The 14,959-nt window shown below is 33.2% G+C and overlaps 2 protein-coding genes across 2 annotated transcripts; both read left to right on the top strand.

Moving 5' to 3' along the window:
* On the top strand, nucleotides 6,721-7,792 carry LOC110263715. The gene is made up of 3 exons (XM_021105476.1): nucleotides 6,721-6,795; nucleotides 7,023-7,365; nucleotides 7,658-7,792. Exons 1-3 carry the CDS (start codon nucleotides 6,721-6,723, stop codon nucleotides 7,756-7,758), a joined length of 519 nt encoding a protein of 172 aa, XP_020961135.1. The 3' UTR covers nucleotides 7,759-7,792.
* On the top strand, nucleotides 7,373-11,515 carry LOC107646660. Its single transcript, XM_021104240.1, has 8 exons — nucleotides 7,373-8,072; nucleotides 8,282-8,383; nucleotides 8,532-8,688; nucleotides 8,790-8,969; nucleotides 9,392-9,806; nucleotides 9,899-9,996; nucleotides 10,114-10,239; nucleotides 10,922-11,515. Exons 1-5 carry the CDS (start codon nucleotides 7,807-7,809, stop codon nucleotides 9,542-9,544), a joined length of 858 nt encoding a protein of 285 aa, XP_020959899.1. The 5' UTR covers nucleotides 7,373-7,806; the 3' UTR covers nucleotides 9,545-9,806; nucleotides 9,899-9,996; nucleotides 10,114-10,239; nucleotides 10,922-11,515.

Raw genomic sequence — 14,959 nt, 5'->3', positions numbered from 1 at the left:
TGATTTTAAGGGAAAAATTTTGGGGGCATTATGTTAGACAAAATATAATTTTTATAAGAAAATTATAAAAAAAAATAGTTAGTTACATGGTGATGTCTCCATATATAATATTTATATCTATTTTAAATTAAATTAGATCATTTAACAGTCGGTTATTTATTTGATTTTTGAAATTCACAAGAGGTGCGAGAACGGTTACAGGCCAATCTAAATTTCCCGCAACAGGTGTACAAATGGTAACTGTTAGCTGACATTAGGTTAGTCTATAAATAAAGCTTTAGGAACACATTGTAAGCAGTTCAGTTCTTCTTGGAAAACATTTAGAAACCCAAAACGCTCTCAGCCCTTGGCATCAAAGAGTAAAATTGGGAATCTTAAGTAATTCCTCTGAACTCAAACACTTGTACTTTGCTTTTTCCCAGTTTTTATTAATAAAATTCTTCTACTTTTACGTCTTCTTCTCTTTTACGTTCATGTTTCTTCCTTCATCTTCTTTTCAATTTCCAGTTTGTTTCAATTTCTGCAATTTACTTTGCCACTAGCACCTTGCATTTATATGTTTATTTGTTACTTTTATTCCTTTTAATTTTATTTGATGTTACAATTGCGACATTGAAATACCCACGTTTTCTTTTAAACATAAACAAAATTTGAGTAAAACACCAGGATACATCCTACGTGAAATGCTGCTCATTCGGTGAGACCATTAAACCCCTACACAATCAGCAAAATGATGTCATTTTGCTTAGAAGTCATTTTGCATTTTGATGTGAAATCCCATTCTCTCTTTTTTCTAAACCCTAACACTAGCAGCAACCATGAGCAATCCAGAACAATCTTCAACCTCTCATACACATTGTGGCTAGAGGAAGACTATGGTGGGTTCGAGTAGTAATGCAAGTGAGGGGAAGAAAGCCAAGTTCCAGCACCCTAAATGAAGCGTGAAACTTATGCAATCATACAAGAATCTGGGACATCGAAGAACCTAGACAGGATCTTCCTTGGTTGTTCCTATTATAATGTAAGTGTGCTTCCATCTTCGATTGATATATTCAACTTCTTGTGTGCTTTAACAAGTTGTATTCACAATAATGATAGTTGCAGACGGAGACCTCACTGCAACTATTTCGTTTAGCTGGATGAACTGATTTTTAAATATTTTGGGCATGAAGATGACAATGATATTAAAGGAAGAATGATGATGTTGGAGAATAGATTGGAGCATATAAGATTGAGCTTGGAATTGAAGGAAAATCAAAGAAATGGCAAAATCAGTCCAGTGTATTGGTTATATTGGCAATTTTAATTGCATTAACAGCAGTTGTGTATGTAGTATTCTAGAATATATTGTGTTGCAATAAGTGATGTATGGACAATGTTAATACATGAATTAATATGTTCTGTAATTGCAGGTTTTATATAATGGAATGTGAATTTTTTTTGCAAGAATCCTAATTGTGAAACCATGATAATTCTAGACAATAATATATAATCAAAAAGCATAATATTTATATTCATACTGTTAAGCACAAAGGCCTGCTTTAGTTTGCTGATGTATCAGTCAGAAACAACATCATATGTCTGAATTCACAAAACAACAAAACATCATTATCCAATAGCCTATCATATTCCATAACATTAGACAAAAGTCTATTACATATTCTAACTTACTTAACAACCAAAAAAGAATACATCAAAATATTCATAAACTCCATAACTATGGAAATGAGTATGTCATTTATGAAGTCTTGGTGCCATAAAACTATATATTTACTTGAATCCAGGGGGTGCATTTAGGCTTGGTGTGGGAACAAACTTGAACGGAGTTGTGGCAATCCCTGAACTAGTTGCTCCATCAGTTGTTTGTTGCTGCTGACTTGGTGGTGTTGTGGTTGGGATTCTGGCTTGCTGCAAAGGGTGCTGAATTGTAGGGGTTGGTGGCCTAGTTATTGTTTGCTTGGGTCTGAAATTTGCTCCCTGATTGAATGTAGTTAGGTTAGTAGACACTGAAGGTCCAATGTTGACACCCACTCCCTAAAGCAAATTAAAACAATAAAATTCAAGGTCTATGCTAATGGGCTAAAATATTTTGAAATGTATAAAAGAATCTGACAAATAAAATTATCTCTGTAAGTGGTGGGACAGACTATGAGAATTGGATCTCAACTCTTGCCTCTTCTTGGACTGAAATAGGGGTTGATCTCTTTAGAATTTTTTTTTTGTTTTTTTGCTTTAGCCTGTTAAGTACACAAGAGAAGTAAGTTGTTAATCCATATCAATGTAACTAGAAAGAATCACTAACTACAAAATGTAAGACAGTGGGATACCACTGGGTCCAGTGGTATGGAAACAACATTCTGTGTATTATTTGGTTGAACTCCTTCTGCATCCTGTGCAAATAGAAAATATCTCAGCTTCTTTCATGCATATAACAATAACTAGAATATAACATAACAAATAATATCCTTTAACCTATTCTGGAGGTTAATCTGTAGGTGCTTGTGATGATTTCTTTTTATTTTATTATTGCTTTGCCTTTCTCTTTGGTTGCCAATTTGGATTTACAAGTGCTCCTTTGCAAGTCTTGTGGTAGTGTCCCTTCTATCCACATTTACTGCATGTAATTTGAAAGGACTTTTTTACCTTATAATCTTGTGGTAGCATTTAAGATTCAGCCACCACATCGACAGTCCTTTTTTTGGTTGGTCTTCTAGGGGTCTCTTAATTATTGGTGCTTCTGGATGCAGCTTTTCTTCCAAAACTCTTCAGAGTTTACTGGCTTAATTGAATCCCCATAAGTAGTCCTTATGGCATCCATTGTAAGCCACTTGTGTGTAAAATCCTCTGGCTTCAGATTTTGTTTCCTTAGTCTTGATATAGCAGCTACTATATGTTTGCATGGCAACCCTGTCACAAAAAATATTATCAACAATTGCATCATCTACAGTACAACATTATAAGATAGAATTAGCAATAAAGTGTAGGATTAAACCTGTTAATTTTTAAAATTGGTTTGGCCCTGTACTCCACGATCTTGGCATTCCAAACTTCGCAGATGTTGTTGGTTATATTATCTACATTAGGACCATGACTAAAGTAAGCCTTGCTCCATATACCAGGATCAAATTTGCTTAGATACTCCCAAGCATCCTTATTCACCTTCTTCACAAGTTTCATTGAATCCTTGAATTCTCTCATTGTTGTGCTCTTGGTAGCCTTCCAAACTAATCCCTTTATTTGCTTGTCTTTGAAGTGCTTGACGAAGTTTTTTCATATGTGTAGGACACAGTTCCTATGATGAGCTTCTAGCATTACTTCATACAAAGTTTTAGCCAAACTCTGAAAAAATAGGTAAACCAAATTTCAAGTTACCATTTGAAAAAAATAATTCAGCTGCAACTGAATATCGAATAAAATCAAAACAAAATTAAAATAAAATTATAAATGACATATAAAAAAGGCAAAAACCGAATGCAAGTTACCTTTTGTTGATCCAACATGAAGTTCCACTCATTGTTAGCCACTGGACCAAGATCATCTTGTAAGATTGAAAGAAACAATTTTCACAAATCAGTGTTCTCAGCTTCAACTACAGCAAATGCTATTACAAAAAAATAATTATTGGCATTCTGTCCTATAGCCAACAAAAGATTACCACTAAAGTACCCCTTTAAGAAGCATCCATCCAATCTAATTAGAGGGTGACAGCAAACCTTGAGGCCCTTTTTGCAAGCATCCAAGGATATGTACAACCTATTAAAAAGTGGTCGACCTTCTAGTTGAGGAGTTACATCAATCATTCCAGTAGACCCTGGATTGCTTTTGTGAATTTTATGCAGGTAGTCATAAAGTTTTTCATATTGTTCTTGCTAATTTCCAATTGTTTTCTCTCTAGCAGCCTTCATACCTCTAGTAATCATCTTGTAGTGTATATGGATATTATAGTCCTGCTTCATGTGGTCCAGGGTCTTCTTTGGAGTTATTAGTGGTTGAGTTAGCAGCCTCTTCACCAATTTGTTTGTTACCCAAGTTCTGTCAGCCATATTACTGTTCAAATTTCGTCACAGTTGTGCTCTCTAATAAATGTGTTGATTTGAAAACACAGACTCTGACTATTATAGGAGTAGAATACAAGCCATGGACACAGCACACTTTGCTTTAATCCTCTTTGGCTCATTCTTTAAATACATCAATTCTTTACCCTCAAAGATAAAGTAGTCTTTCAGTACTTGCTTAAACATTGTCATAGTAGTAAATTGTTGTTCTGTCTGAAACTCAATCTCACCATATTCAGTCTCCTCATTGAAGTCAGGATATCTTGGGTGATGCTCATCATCTAAAATGGAAATTGGAGAGTTAAATGCTTCAGATTCATATTAATAGGGCTTGTCCAGGTCTGAGTCCACTTCTTCACCCACTGGATCTGAATTGGGCTATCCCTTGCCTCTGTTGTTGGATCCACCTCACCTGACCCATTACCTCCTTGTCCACTAAGTCCATTGTTTGGTCCACTGCCTCCTTCTTATTGAGACAGAATGTGTTTCTAGCTCTTCCAACATACCTTTTTGACTTCTTTTTTTTAGTTCTAGGAGACATGTCTTTATCATCACTCCACCAGATGACACATTCATCTTCTTCTTAGGTATTTTTTGTCTAACACAAGTCTTCATCTTAGTACACTTTTGTTCAGAATCCATTGCTTCCTTCTTTCTCACACTCTTTTTCTTTACATTAACTTCTTTACCACTACTATTGCTATCAGATTCGAATCCAGGTGGGGGGTTTGTAAGGCTCATCTTCAGTGGTCTCATATCTATTATCATCATCATCAGAAGAAGAATCAACTTTAACAATATCTGAAAGAACTTTTGATTGACTAACATTGTGCTCAAAACAGATAACCAGCAAATCTGACTCCACATTCTCCATCTTTTTATTGCACATCTCATTAATCTCCTTATCTCCCTTAAGAACATGTAACCCAGACTCTAAATTAGGGGCACTACCATCATACTAATACATCTCTTTGTAGCTTGTATATCCTAGACCCTTGAAAATTTTTTCCAAATCCTTGAAATTAACATAATTTATGTCTAATAGAGATAATGTCTTAAACTTCCATCATAGTAGTATAATACACCATCTTCGTCCCTTTTGAACTAACTCCCATAGTAAAAAATAGAGACAACTTCTCATGACATTTATTACAACAATAATGTGCAATAAATAAAACTTAGTTAACTAATTTAATCAGCTTTCAATCATTAACAAAATAATTTTTAGACTACCAATGGATGATCACTAAACGACAGTTTCATTAAAAAAACCACATTTAACATAAAAATTTTTAACAACACCAACTAAGAAAGCTGCCAAAGTACGCAGATAACGACATTAACCTTAGCAGCGCCATCAGTTGCTCCGTCTGCAACACCGCTACCACCTCCTCACTAGAAGTCTCCGTCAGCTTGCTTTGGAGGAAACGTTTCACTTTCTTAGAGTTACTTCATAATTTTATGTTCCAAATGAGGGTAATGTATAGTTTCTGAAATGTGGACAAGGGAGAGAGTGGAATTTTACATCAAAACACAAAATGGCTTCTAAAGAAAATGACATTGTTTTGCTGACTGTGTAGGGATTTAATGGTCCCAACGAATAGGCAGCATTCTACGTAGGATGTGTTTAGGCCATGTCATATCCTAAACATTACACTTTAACTTTTTTCAACGACTCTGAACAGAAACACCTAAAGAAAGGTTTATTTGTCTGACGAAATAGATGAATAGAGACCGATTTGATATTTTTAAAAAATTAAGGGACGGATAGTCTAATTTTAAAATGGATAGGAACCGAAAATGGTATGTACTCGAAATTGGACGAGTGTTTGATATTATTTAGGTTTAATTACTCTGTTGGTCCCTATAGTTTCGTGAAATTTTCAATTAGGTCTCTATACTTTTTTTCTTTTTAATTGAGTCCCTGCACTAATTTTTTTTTCAATTAAGTCATTTTTAGTAGTAATTGGCTTAATTTTATAGGGACCCAACTAAAAAAAAAAGAATTGGTATAGAGACCTAAATAAAAAGAAAAAAAAAAGTGTAGGGACCCAATTAAAAGAAATGAAAAAATTATTCTAAAGGACCGTTAAAAAGATTTAATTATTAAAAAGGACCTTTAATACCAAAATTAGTAAGAAGGACCAAATCTTTTTATAATATTTAAAAAGAAGAATCAAATCTTTTTATAAGGAGATAAATATATCCTTAATTATTTTTTATAATCTTTAAAATATGCTGTTTGATTCTCAACGCTATATAAATATGTATGAATATTCACTTGAGATTAATTAGTTAATTAATTTAAAAAAAAATTATAACAAAAAAAATAAATAAAAATAAATAAATAATTAATAAAAAATAATCAAATAATAAATGTCTACCATTCAATAATTAGCAAGAATATGAATGAATATTCAAATATCTTAATATTTTTTTATTAATTTTGTCCAAAATTGTTTCATGTATACGCTATTGTTGTGCATGTTTAATATGTGCAAGATTCACCTGAAATAAAAATTGGAGCAGCTTGACATGTTTTGGGTACTACCCTATTGACAAAATTGCTGAAGAAGGATTGACCCAATAAGAGTATCCTACTACTTGTTCAGAGTTTCAAAAGCCTCTTTACTATCCACGCTACACCAAAGGGGACTATGAAATCATGGAGGAGTGGAAGGTGGATTTGCTTCTTCAACAATATGGGCTAAGCTTCAAAGGCACCCTTCATGACAAGAAGGCTTTTTATAAAAAGATTTATCTCCTTGTTATAAAAAGATTTGGTTCGTCTTCTTAAATATTATAAAAAGATTTGGTCTTTTTTATTAATTTTGGTATTAAAGATCTTTTTTAATAATTAAATATTCCTAACGATTCTTTATAATAATTTTTTCAAAAAAAATTTTGGTGCAATGGCTCAATTAAAAAAAAAAAGTATAGAAACTTAATTAAAAATTTTGCGAATAGAGACCAGTAATTAAGGCGCCCCCTCCCATCCGGCCATGCCCGGCCTCGCTGACTCTCTCCCTCTCACAGAACACACCACACACAACGGCTATCAGCCTCAGGGTGTCTCACCTCTGTGCCTCACTCAGCGCCACCCTACGGTCGCCTCCTCGTCTCCGGGCCTCTCGCCGGCTCATCTGCCTCGTCTGTGCGCCGCCAGCCTCTGCTCGCCTGCGCTTCCTCCGCGCCCCTCGCCTCCGTCCGTATCGTCCCGGCCGTCTTGGCTCCGCCGTGGATTGCCTTCTCTGCCTCCACCTTCTCTGCCGTGAGCCCGTGACTTTGGTTCTGCTTCTGCAGTGTAGAGGCGAGCTTTCTATTTTTTTATTTTTTAGTTATTCTATATTAATTTTTAATACTTGATTGTTGCTGTTTTAATGTAGGTTTAGAATAGTTAGATTGATGCTAATTGTATTTGTATAGAATGGCACTTGAAAGCAATTTTTGAGTTACTGAGCATTGGTTTATCCCATGGGATTGGCTCAATTTTGTTGTGGTTGGCTCTCTTTTGATGCTAGTGTTGTGACTAAGGGATCATTGAACTATTTATTTTGTTGCACTTAGCTAATAGGTTATGTGATAGTGTGATTAGATAATAGGTTCAGTGAATCTGACAACTATGCACCCAACACAAGAATATGAATGTGCAGATATGACCTATGAGTATGCATACTGGAGAAAGAGAAAAGAAAATTTGTGAGGAAAAACATTAAAGTGGAATAACAACATCGTTGTTGAAAAACAGAAAATGGCTGCATCAGTGTCTCTGCTTCGAAAACTGAAGAGCCTCCCTCTGTGTGCATGGTTTGGGAGCAGGAGAAGGAACTTGCGTTCTGATGCGGCGTTGGAAGCCATAGCCAAAGCTTCAGAAGACAAAGTTCCCAACTTGGTTGTCTACAACTACCCTACCTTCTCTGGAGCATTCTCCGCCCTCTTTGCTCACCTCTTCCACATTCGCCACAACCTCCCTGCCCTCATTTTGCCCTTCTCTTCGGTTCCATTTCTCTCTCTCAGGTTCTCTGTCTTCTTCTGTTCTCTAAATTTCCTTTCTTTTGTTGATGGAGGTGCTCTGTTTCCTTTTCTGGTGGAGCTTTTTGAGGTCTTAGGGAAGTTCTAACAATTAAGTGCTTACCTGATTTCGTGTTTGAAACTTCTGGAATGTTGCAAAGTTATTGTTTTGAATGTTGGTTCCCTCATAACTTGCATTGGATATTGTATGATAGGGTTGAAGATTTGTGCATTGAAGGCCTTGAGACCTGCTACCTGCTTGATTTTATTCCACCAAAAGAATTTATTTTCAAACTTACCAAGCAATCAACATGCAAGTAGGTTAACATTGAAGTTCTTTTATTTTATTACCAATTGGTTGGTTTTTTAACCCATCCTATTTTCTGTTTCCATGCTAGTGCTAATGTGCTATGCATCGTTTCATTTTTCATGTGCATATTAATTTACTCAGCTTTGTCTATCTAGGATTATTGGGTTTGATCACCGGAAATCGGTGCTTCGTAATATTCCCTCTGCCGACGATCTTGCTGAGAACATTATGATTCATGTTAACCATGAGAAGAGTAGCTCCAGTGCTGTTTATGAATACTTTTCAAGAAAAAGTGCGGACATGAATTCTGATGTAAGTAGGGATTTATATTATTTAACATACTTTATTTCTGAAACATTTAACATACCAGTGGTTGAGAACCTGAAATATACGGATGATTGAATTCCATTAAGGGTGTGGTTCCAAGTTTAGTGGACTCGAAAGACAGGGAGCGTGTGGAGATGATTCTTAGCTATATTGAGGATGGAGATCTTCGCCGATATACCTTGCCTAACATTAAGGCCTTTAACATTGGACTGAATGAATGGCGGGAAAAGCTTAACTGCATTTCCAATCCGAACATGTATAAGCAGGTATTGCTGATCATAGTTTAAGTTCCTGCTGTGTTTATTCTTATTTCTGCTAAATAAAAGTTTAGGAATTTACCTAGATTCATATGAAAAAGTGGATTAAAGACAAATGGATATGAATCCATAGCATTTCTTGCTTCTCAAGAGTCTAATTTATTTGAACTAAGTCAAAGAGTGTAAGTTCAAAATCTATTTCAATAGAAATTGTAGCAAAACAGCTTCAGGTGGTTATAAGGATACATTGCACTAATTTGGTGTGTGCTATGTTATCTTTGTTTATTTCTCTTACATAGTGATGCACTAGTACTTAAAACTCCAGGCCTTAGAACCATCTTTCTTTACAGTTCTGATGCAAATTGTTGTAAATATATCCACCTTTCTTGTGTTTGCTGAATATTGTGTCTTTTGAGATATGTACATTGCAGTTGCTGGAGTTAAGTGCTGAAGGTTTAATCGCTAAAGGAAATTCACATGTTTCATCTCGCCAGAATGCTGCAAGTAAACTGCTGCAAAAGGTGTTTAGGGTTCGGTTGGGAAGAGGATTTTATGGAGAGTGCCTGGTATACTTTAGTACATAATTCCTTCTTTTCCATTGTGGTTCATCTTTAATTTGTCGGTTCTCCTTCCTATGTTCTCGTAACTACTAGAGAGATTCAAAAGTGGCAGTATATTTTAATGCTATTTTAATCCTCACTGCAGTTTATTTTAATGCTATCAATTTTATGTATAATGTATCACCAATATAGACCCATAGGAGCTGTGATATTCATGCAACGGAATAATCTCAAAATGTGCTTGCGTAGCATGGATAGGGTCACTGATACCTCTGAAGTTGCAAGGGTATGCCCTACTTTGTTCTACATTTCTTTTCTTGCAACATTGTGTAATGCTTTGATATGCATTAATGAATTTTCTACTCTTTGAACTTCAAGGCCTATGGTGGAGGTGGTTCCCCAAGTTCAAGTTCCTTCATAATAAGGATGGATGAGTACAACCAATGGATTTGAGTGAATTGATCCTGAGCATTCCGGTTTGAATATCTAACCTAGGATTTTACGTAAATATATAATAACAAAGCATCTACTTCTATTACCACACGAAGTTTCTCATCCGATTTGTTTGATTAAGTTGCTTGTTGCCTCTACAGGTTGAGATCAACAGTGACAGTATGATGGCTGGTTTACTTGATGTAATTTTGAGATCATCTGGCACGATTAATGAGATCCGTTTACAAGACAGACGATGCTTTGACAGGGACCTTTCGAAGATGATAGTAAGTGTACGGCTCTTAAAGGACAAAATCTTATCCTAATCAACCGACTTTATATAGAGAAAGACTATTTTTTTTTTTAGACCAAGAGGTTGATAGTGAAATATCGAATCAACTTATTGGCTTTATAATATATCTTAGTATGGAGGACGAGACAATTGAAAAAATTGATGGTTGAATCAAAATAATTCCTTTCAAGTTCTATTTATTTTGAGGCTGTGCAAAAAATCCAAATTATGGATTTTAAACCCAATTCAAACCAAACCATTTAAAGAAACCCAGTTTTAAAGAAAAAAAAAATCCAAACCAAATTGGAAATTGCATCATTTTATAGTTTTTTTTTGTGAATTTGGATCCTCTAAATTTTGAATTTTACTGTAGAGGATAAAGTATGATTTATCACCATTTATTTCATAGGTGGGATCAAGAGAAAACATGAAAGAGAAAACATTCAATAGTGAGAGATCTCACTTTTTCACTTTATTCTCTAAAGTGAAAATCTAAAATTTAGAGGATCTAAATTCTTGGTTTTTAAATCTAAACCATTTAACCAATCTAAATCTGGATCCAGATCCGAATTAGGATCCGAAATTGGAAAAACCCTAATCTGAAGTCAGTAAGTCACAGAACCTCTTTGACTCTTCCCTCTTGGTCTTCTCTGACTCTTCTCATCATCTAAACTCAGCAGCCGGCGCTTATTGTCTCCGCCGCAGCCGGCGCTTATTGTCTCCGCCGCAGCCGGCGCTTATTGTCTCCACCGCAGCTGGCACTGGAGCAGGTAGCTGGCACTGCAGTTTCGTATCTTCCGCCGCCACCACAAGCGCGTCGCGTCTCTGGTCGTAGCTTTCGCCTCTTTGGATCGTCGTCGCACCGCCACTCTGTTCCGCCGTCTTTTGTTCTGCCGTCCGCCTTTCCTCATCGTGACCAGCTCTGTTCTTCTCTGTTCTCTGGGTACCCTCGCCTTTCCTCAAGGTTCTTCTCTGTTCTCTGTTCCGCCGTCCTCTGTTCTTTGCATTTCCTTTATGGGTTCTACCGTTCTAAAGGTGCAGATGAGTTTGCATCTGATATTAGTTTATGAATCAAGAATCCTTATGAATGGTTCAATAATGCTTAATTGTTTAGCTTTGTGAAATTAGTCAGAAATGATAAACTGGTAACATATATAGTTCCTGAAACAAGTAACTCTGGAGATATTTATGTTGCAATAATGCTATGTTACTAAGTGTTCTAGATTGGTATTATTTTTTAAATGATCATCTAATTTATTTACTTTGCTGTAGTTATAGACTTATAGTATATGATCTTCTATACACATGATCTAATTTTATTGCATTTGAATGATGAGTCTGCTATTATTATTATTTGTAAATATAGTTCCTAATAATTTTGAAAAGTTATCAAAGTAAACCTTGCTGCTATCTCCAAGAACCTTATTTGTAAATATAGACCCTCCATTGATTCCCATGATCCTTGCTCCTTATGATCTTTGGATTTGGAGCGTTTATTTGACGCCAACTATTTAATGACTCTGATTCCTATAGCACAAGAAATTTCATGGTTTTACTTCTTTGTTAAGTGTGCTTGCCAATAATTGAATTACACGTTGTCTTTGCTTGTAAAATTTTATTGTATCAAATGATTGAATGAGAGTAAATTGTGGAATCTGAGGCCTGTTTGGTGTCTATTTTCATTTTAGTGTTGATTAATTTTTCTTTTAACTTTAGACAATTTCATTATGCGATTACCCAATTTACATAACAGAGCATTTTAATTGGGCAGAACTTTGTCACATAAATTGATTGCTACCCAATTTAGCTTGTTGGATAAGTTTGGATTAGTTTGTGTTAATTTTAATATGTTTGACATCAAATTTGGAGTTATATACCTTGCTTTATATGCAGAGCAAGATGACTCATAACTGTAATATTGAAGCAGCAGAGGACTTCAGTATTAATTTTACTTTTAAAAAAATATGATTTGAAAATTGGATTTCTAAAAACTGATTTTAAAACTGGTTTTTTGGTTAAAAAAAATCTGGTTTTGAGGTTAAAAAATCTGGTTTTGAGCTTTGAGGTTAAAAAATCTTATTTGAAAATTAGATTTCTAAAAACTGGTTTTAAAACTGGATTTTTGGCTAAAAAATCCTGGTTTTGAGGTTAAAAATCTGGTTTTAAAACTGGATTTACAAAAAAACCGGATTCAAAACTGGTTTGTATATAAAACCGGTTTTAAATATTAAAATTGGTTTTTATTTTTTCAAACCGGTTTAAAACAAGTTTCCTTTTTTAATCTGGTATCAATTTGGTTTTATAAACCACAAAACTGATTCTAAAATGGATCTAGTTTGGTTTTATGAACTCGGGCAGAATAATGTTATTGATGCTTTTGTTAAGTTTTTTGTTTCTATAATTTTTATGAAACTGGAATAACTGTGGATGGTTGATTTTAATGATTCTGGAATAATTTTGTTGATGGTGTTGTTAAGGCTAGTGACGAAAAGCAGGAGCAATTAGAGTTTAAGAAAGCTAGATTTTAGTGATTCTCGAATAATTTTGGTTTTTATTGTTCATATTTGTAGGGGTACAAAATTGATGCCAACATGCCAGATTTTATATTGAGGGAAATATGCTAGATGGGTCAAAAATTATAAATCTGATATGATATAATTTTATGTTAAAAAAAAGTTGTGTTTAGTTGAATTTGTAGAACTGTTTTATTCTAAAAGAATCTTAATGACATATAAGATATTTTAATTATCTATATGATTATATTTATATAAATGTTAAGTTAGTGTATTTAGAAAATTAATTGATATATCAATTATTTAATTAAATGTTTTAAAATGAACTTTCTATTTTTGTAATTAAAAGAATAAAAAAAGGTTACAAAAGTAAGTAGTATTTTGTAACAAAATATTATGATACAAAAATTTAAATTGTTATGAAAATCATTTTAAAGGATCAAAAATTGTTACCGCTTTTGTAATAAATTTTGATTTTTGTATTAAAAGAAATTGTTACAAAATATTACTTTGTATTGTAATAGTTTTTTTTGTTATAAAAAATTTTTGTATCTGAATCAATTAGTGATACAGTTTTACTATACATATAATTTTTTTTTGGCAAACAAGTAAAAACAAATTAACCCTGACTAAATAAGTTTTTTTTTGTCTTATTTCTTTTTTTTTTAGTTGAATGAATGTAGATTCATACTCTTTTAAATAATTTTATAGTATTATGTATTTTTTCTTCTTCTTTGTTTGATTTTTTTTTTTATTGTTGTTAAGAGAGTAAAATAAGAAGAAACTTGAGAAGGTAAAATAAGAAGAAAAAAATGAATAAAAAAAAAGAAGAATGATGATGATGACGATGATGAAAAATAAGAAGAAGAAGAAGCAGAAGATGAGGAGGATTTTTGTAGCAATTTTTTTTATTACAAACATTGTTTTTTCTTGTAATTATAGCAACTCGTTTCTCCCTTAGCTAGGTAACCAATCGTCACCTTTCACAATTTCAATTTTTAAAATATTATGTGCAATGTCTGTATTGAATTGTTCTGTTATGAGTTGCTAGTTCGATTGCTTGTTTTTGTTTAGAAATTTATTAATCCAAATTAGTTGCGAATCAGTAGGAATTAACATCTGAGTAGATACTGCTTGTTGATTTTTGATCCAATGTCCATTTTTAATTCTCCATTTGATCCCGTTCTCCAAAGCTTTCCTCCTCTTCAATAAGCTCCTCCAATTTTTTAGTCAAGCTATTTTCTTTTTGTTGTCTTCATTTTTATATTATTTTATTTTTCGTAGTTGAGTATTTATAATTAGTAGAAAGAAGTTTTGAAAGTTTAGTATAAATAAATCGTGATAAAGATTAATTTAATGAATAATTAATTGATTACATATTATAAAATATTAAAATGTGAAGATTGTAAAATGTGAAGATTGTAAAATTATAGCTAATTTAGACAGTTAAAAATGTATTCTAGATTTTTAAAGGACATTTTTAAGTATATATAAAATAATATTAAATAACTAAATATAACTCTAACTTTAAGCATTTAAAAGTTATATAAAATAAGTAATTATTAGGCTATTTGAAAACAATTTAAAGACATATTTCATTACGAAAAGAATAAGGATATATAGGTCGAATTGATTTTTTCTCCTAGGTTTTGGGAAATTTTTTTTTTCATTGAAGAGGTTTTGAAATTAAATAATGTTTCAGTATCAAATAACCCAATACAACCAAGCCTACTTGTTTTGTTTTCTAATACCAACAATTCAAAAAATCCAACAAATTGGGGTTCAATTCTATCTCACATTAATTAATTTAACTAAGTCTAATTATACAAGCAAAGAAAGTTTTAAAATTATGTAATGCAAAGAGTGAAGGAGGAGATCAATTCTGCAGAATTTCACTTCTAGTCCCCCAACCAAGTCATTTGTTACGCATTAGACACATGTACGTCATTTCTACAAATGTAAAAAATAGGATAAAAGGGAGTGGATCATCTCTAGTAAAAAAAAAATTGCATAGTATTTAGTATTTAATTTCACTATTCATTGTTCTCTTTTTTATTTATTTTTGGTCCCACTTATAAAATTAAAAATAAGAGATCACACTTTATTCTCTCAAGTGTTAAAAAAATGGAGAGGATTCATTTTCTAATTTTTACATCATAAAATTTGCCAAAAAATATAAATGCATAAATTTAACTATCAAAG

This window comes from Arachis ipaensis, chromosome B06, assembly GCF_000816755.2.
Source record: "Arachis ipaensis cultivar K30076 chromosome B06, Araip1.1, whole genome shotgun sequence".
Lineage (NCBI taxonomy): Eukaryota > Viridiplantae > Streptophyta > Magnoliopsida > Fabales > Fabaceae > Arachis > Arachis ipaensis.
Note: the sequence above shows the minus strand (reverse complement) of the source record. Positions and strands in the feature narration are given on the sequence as shown.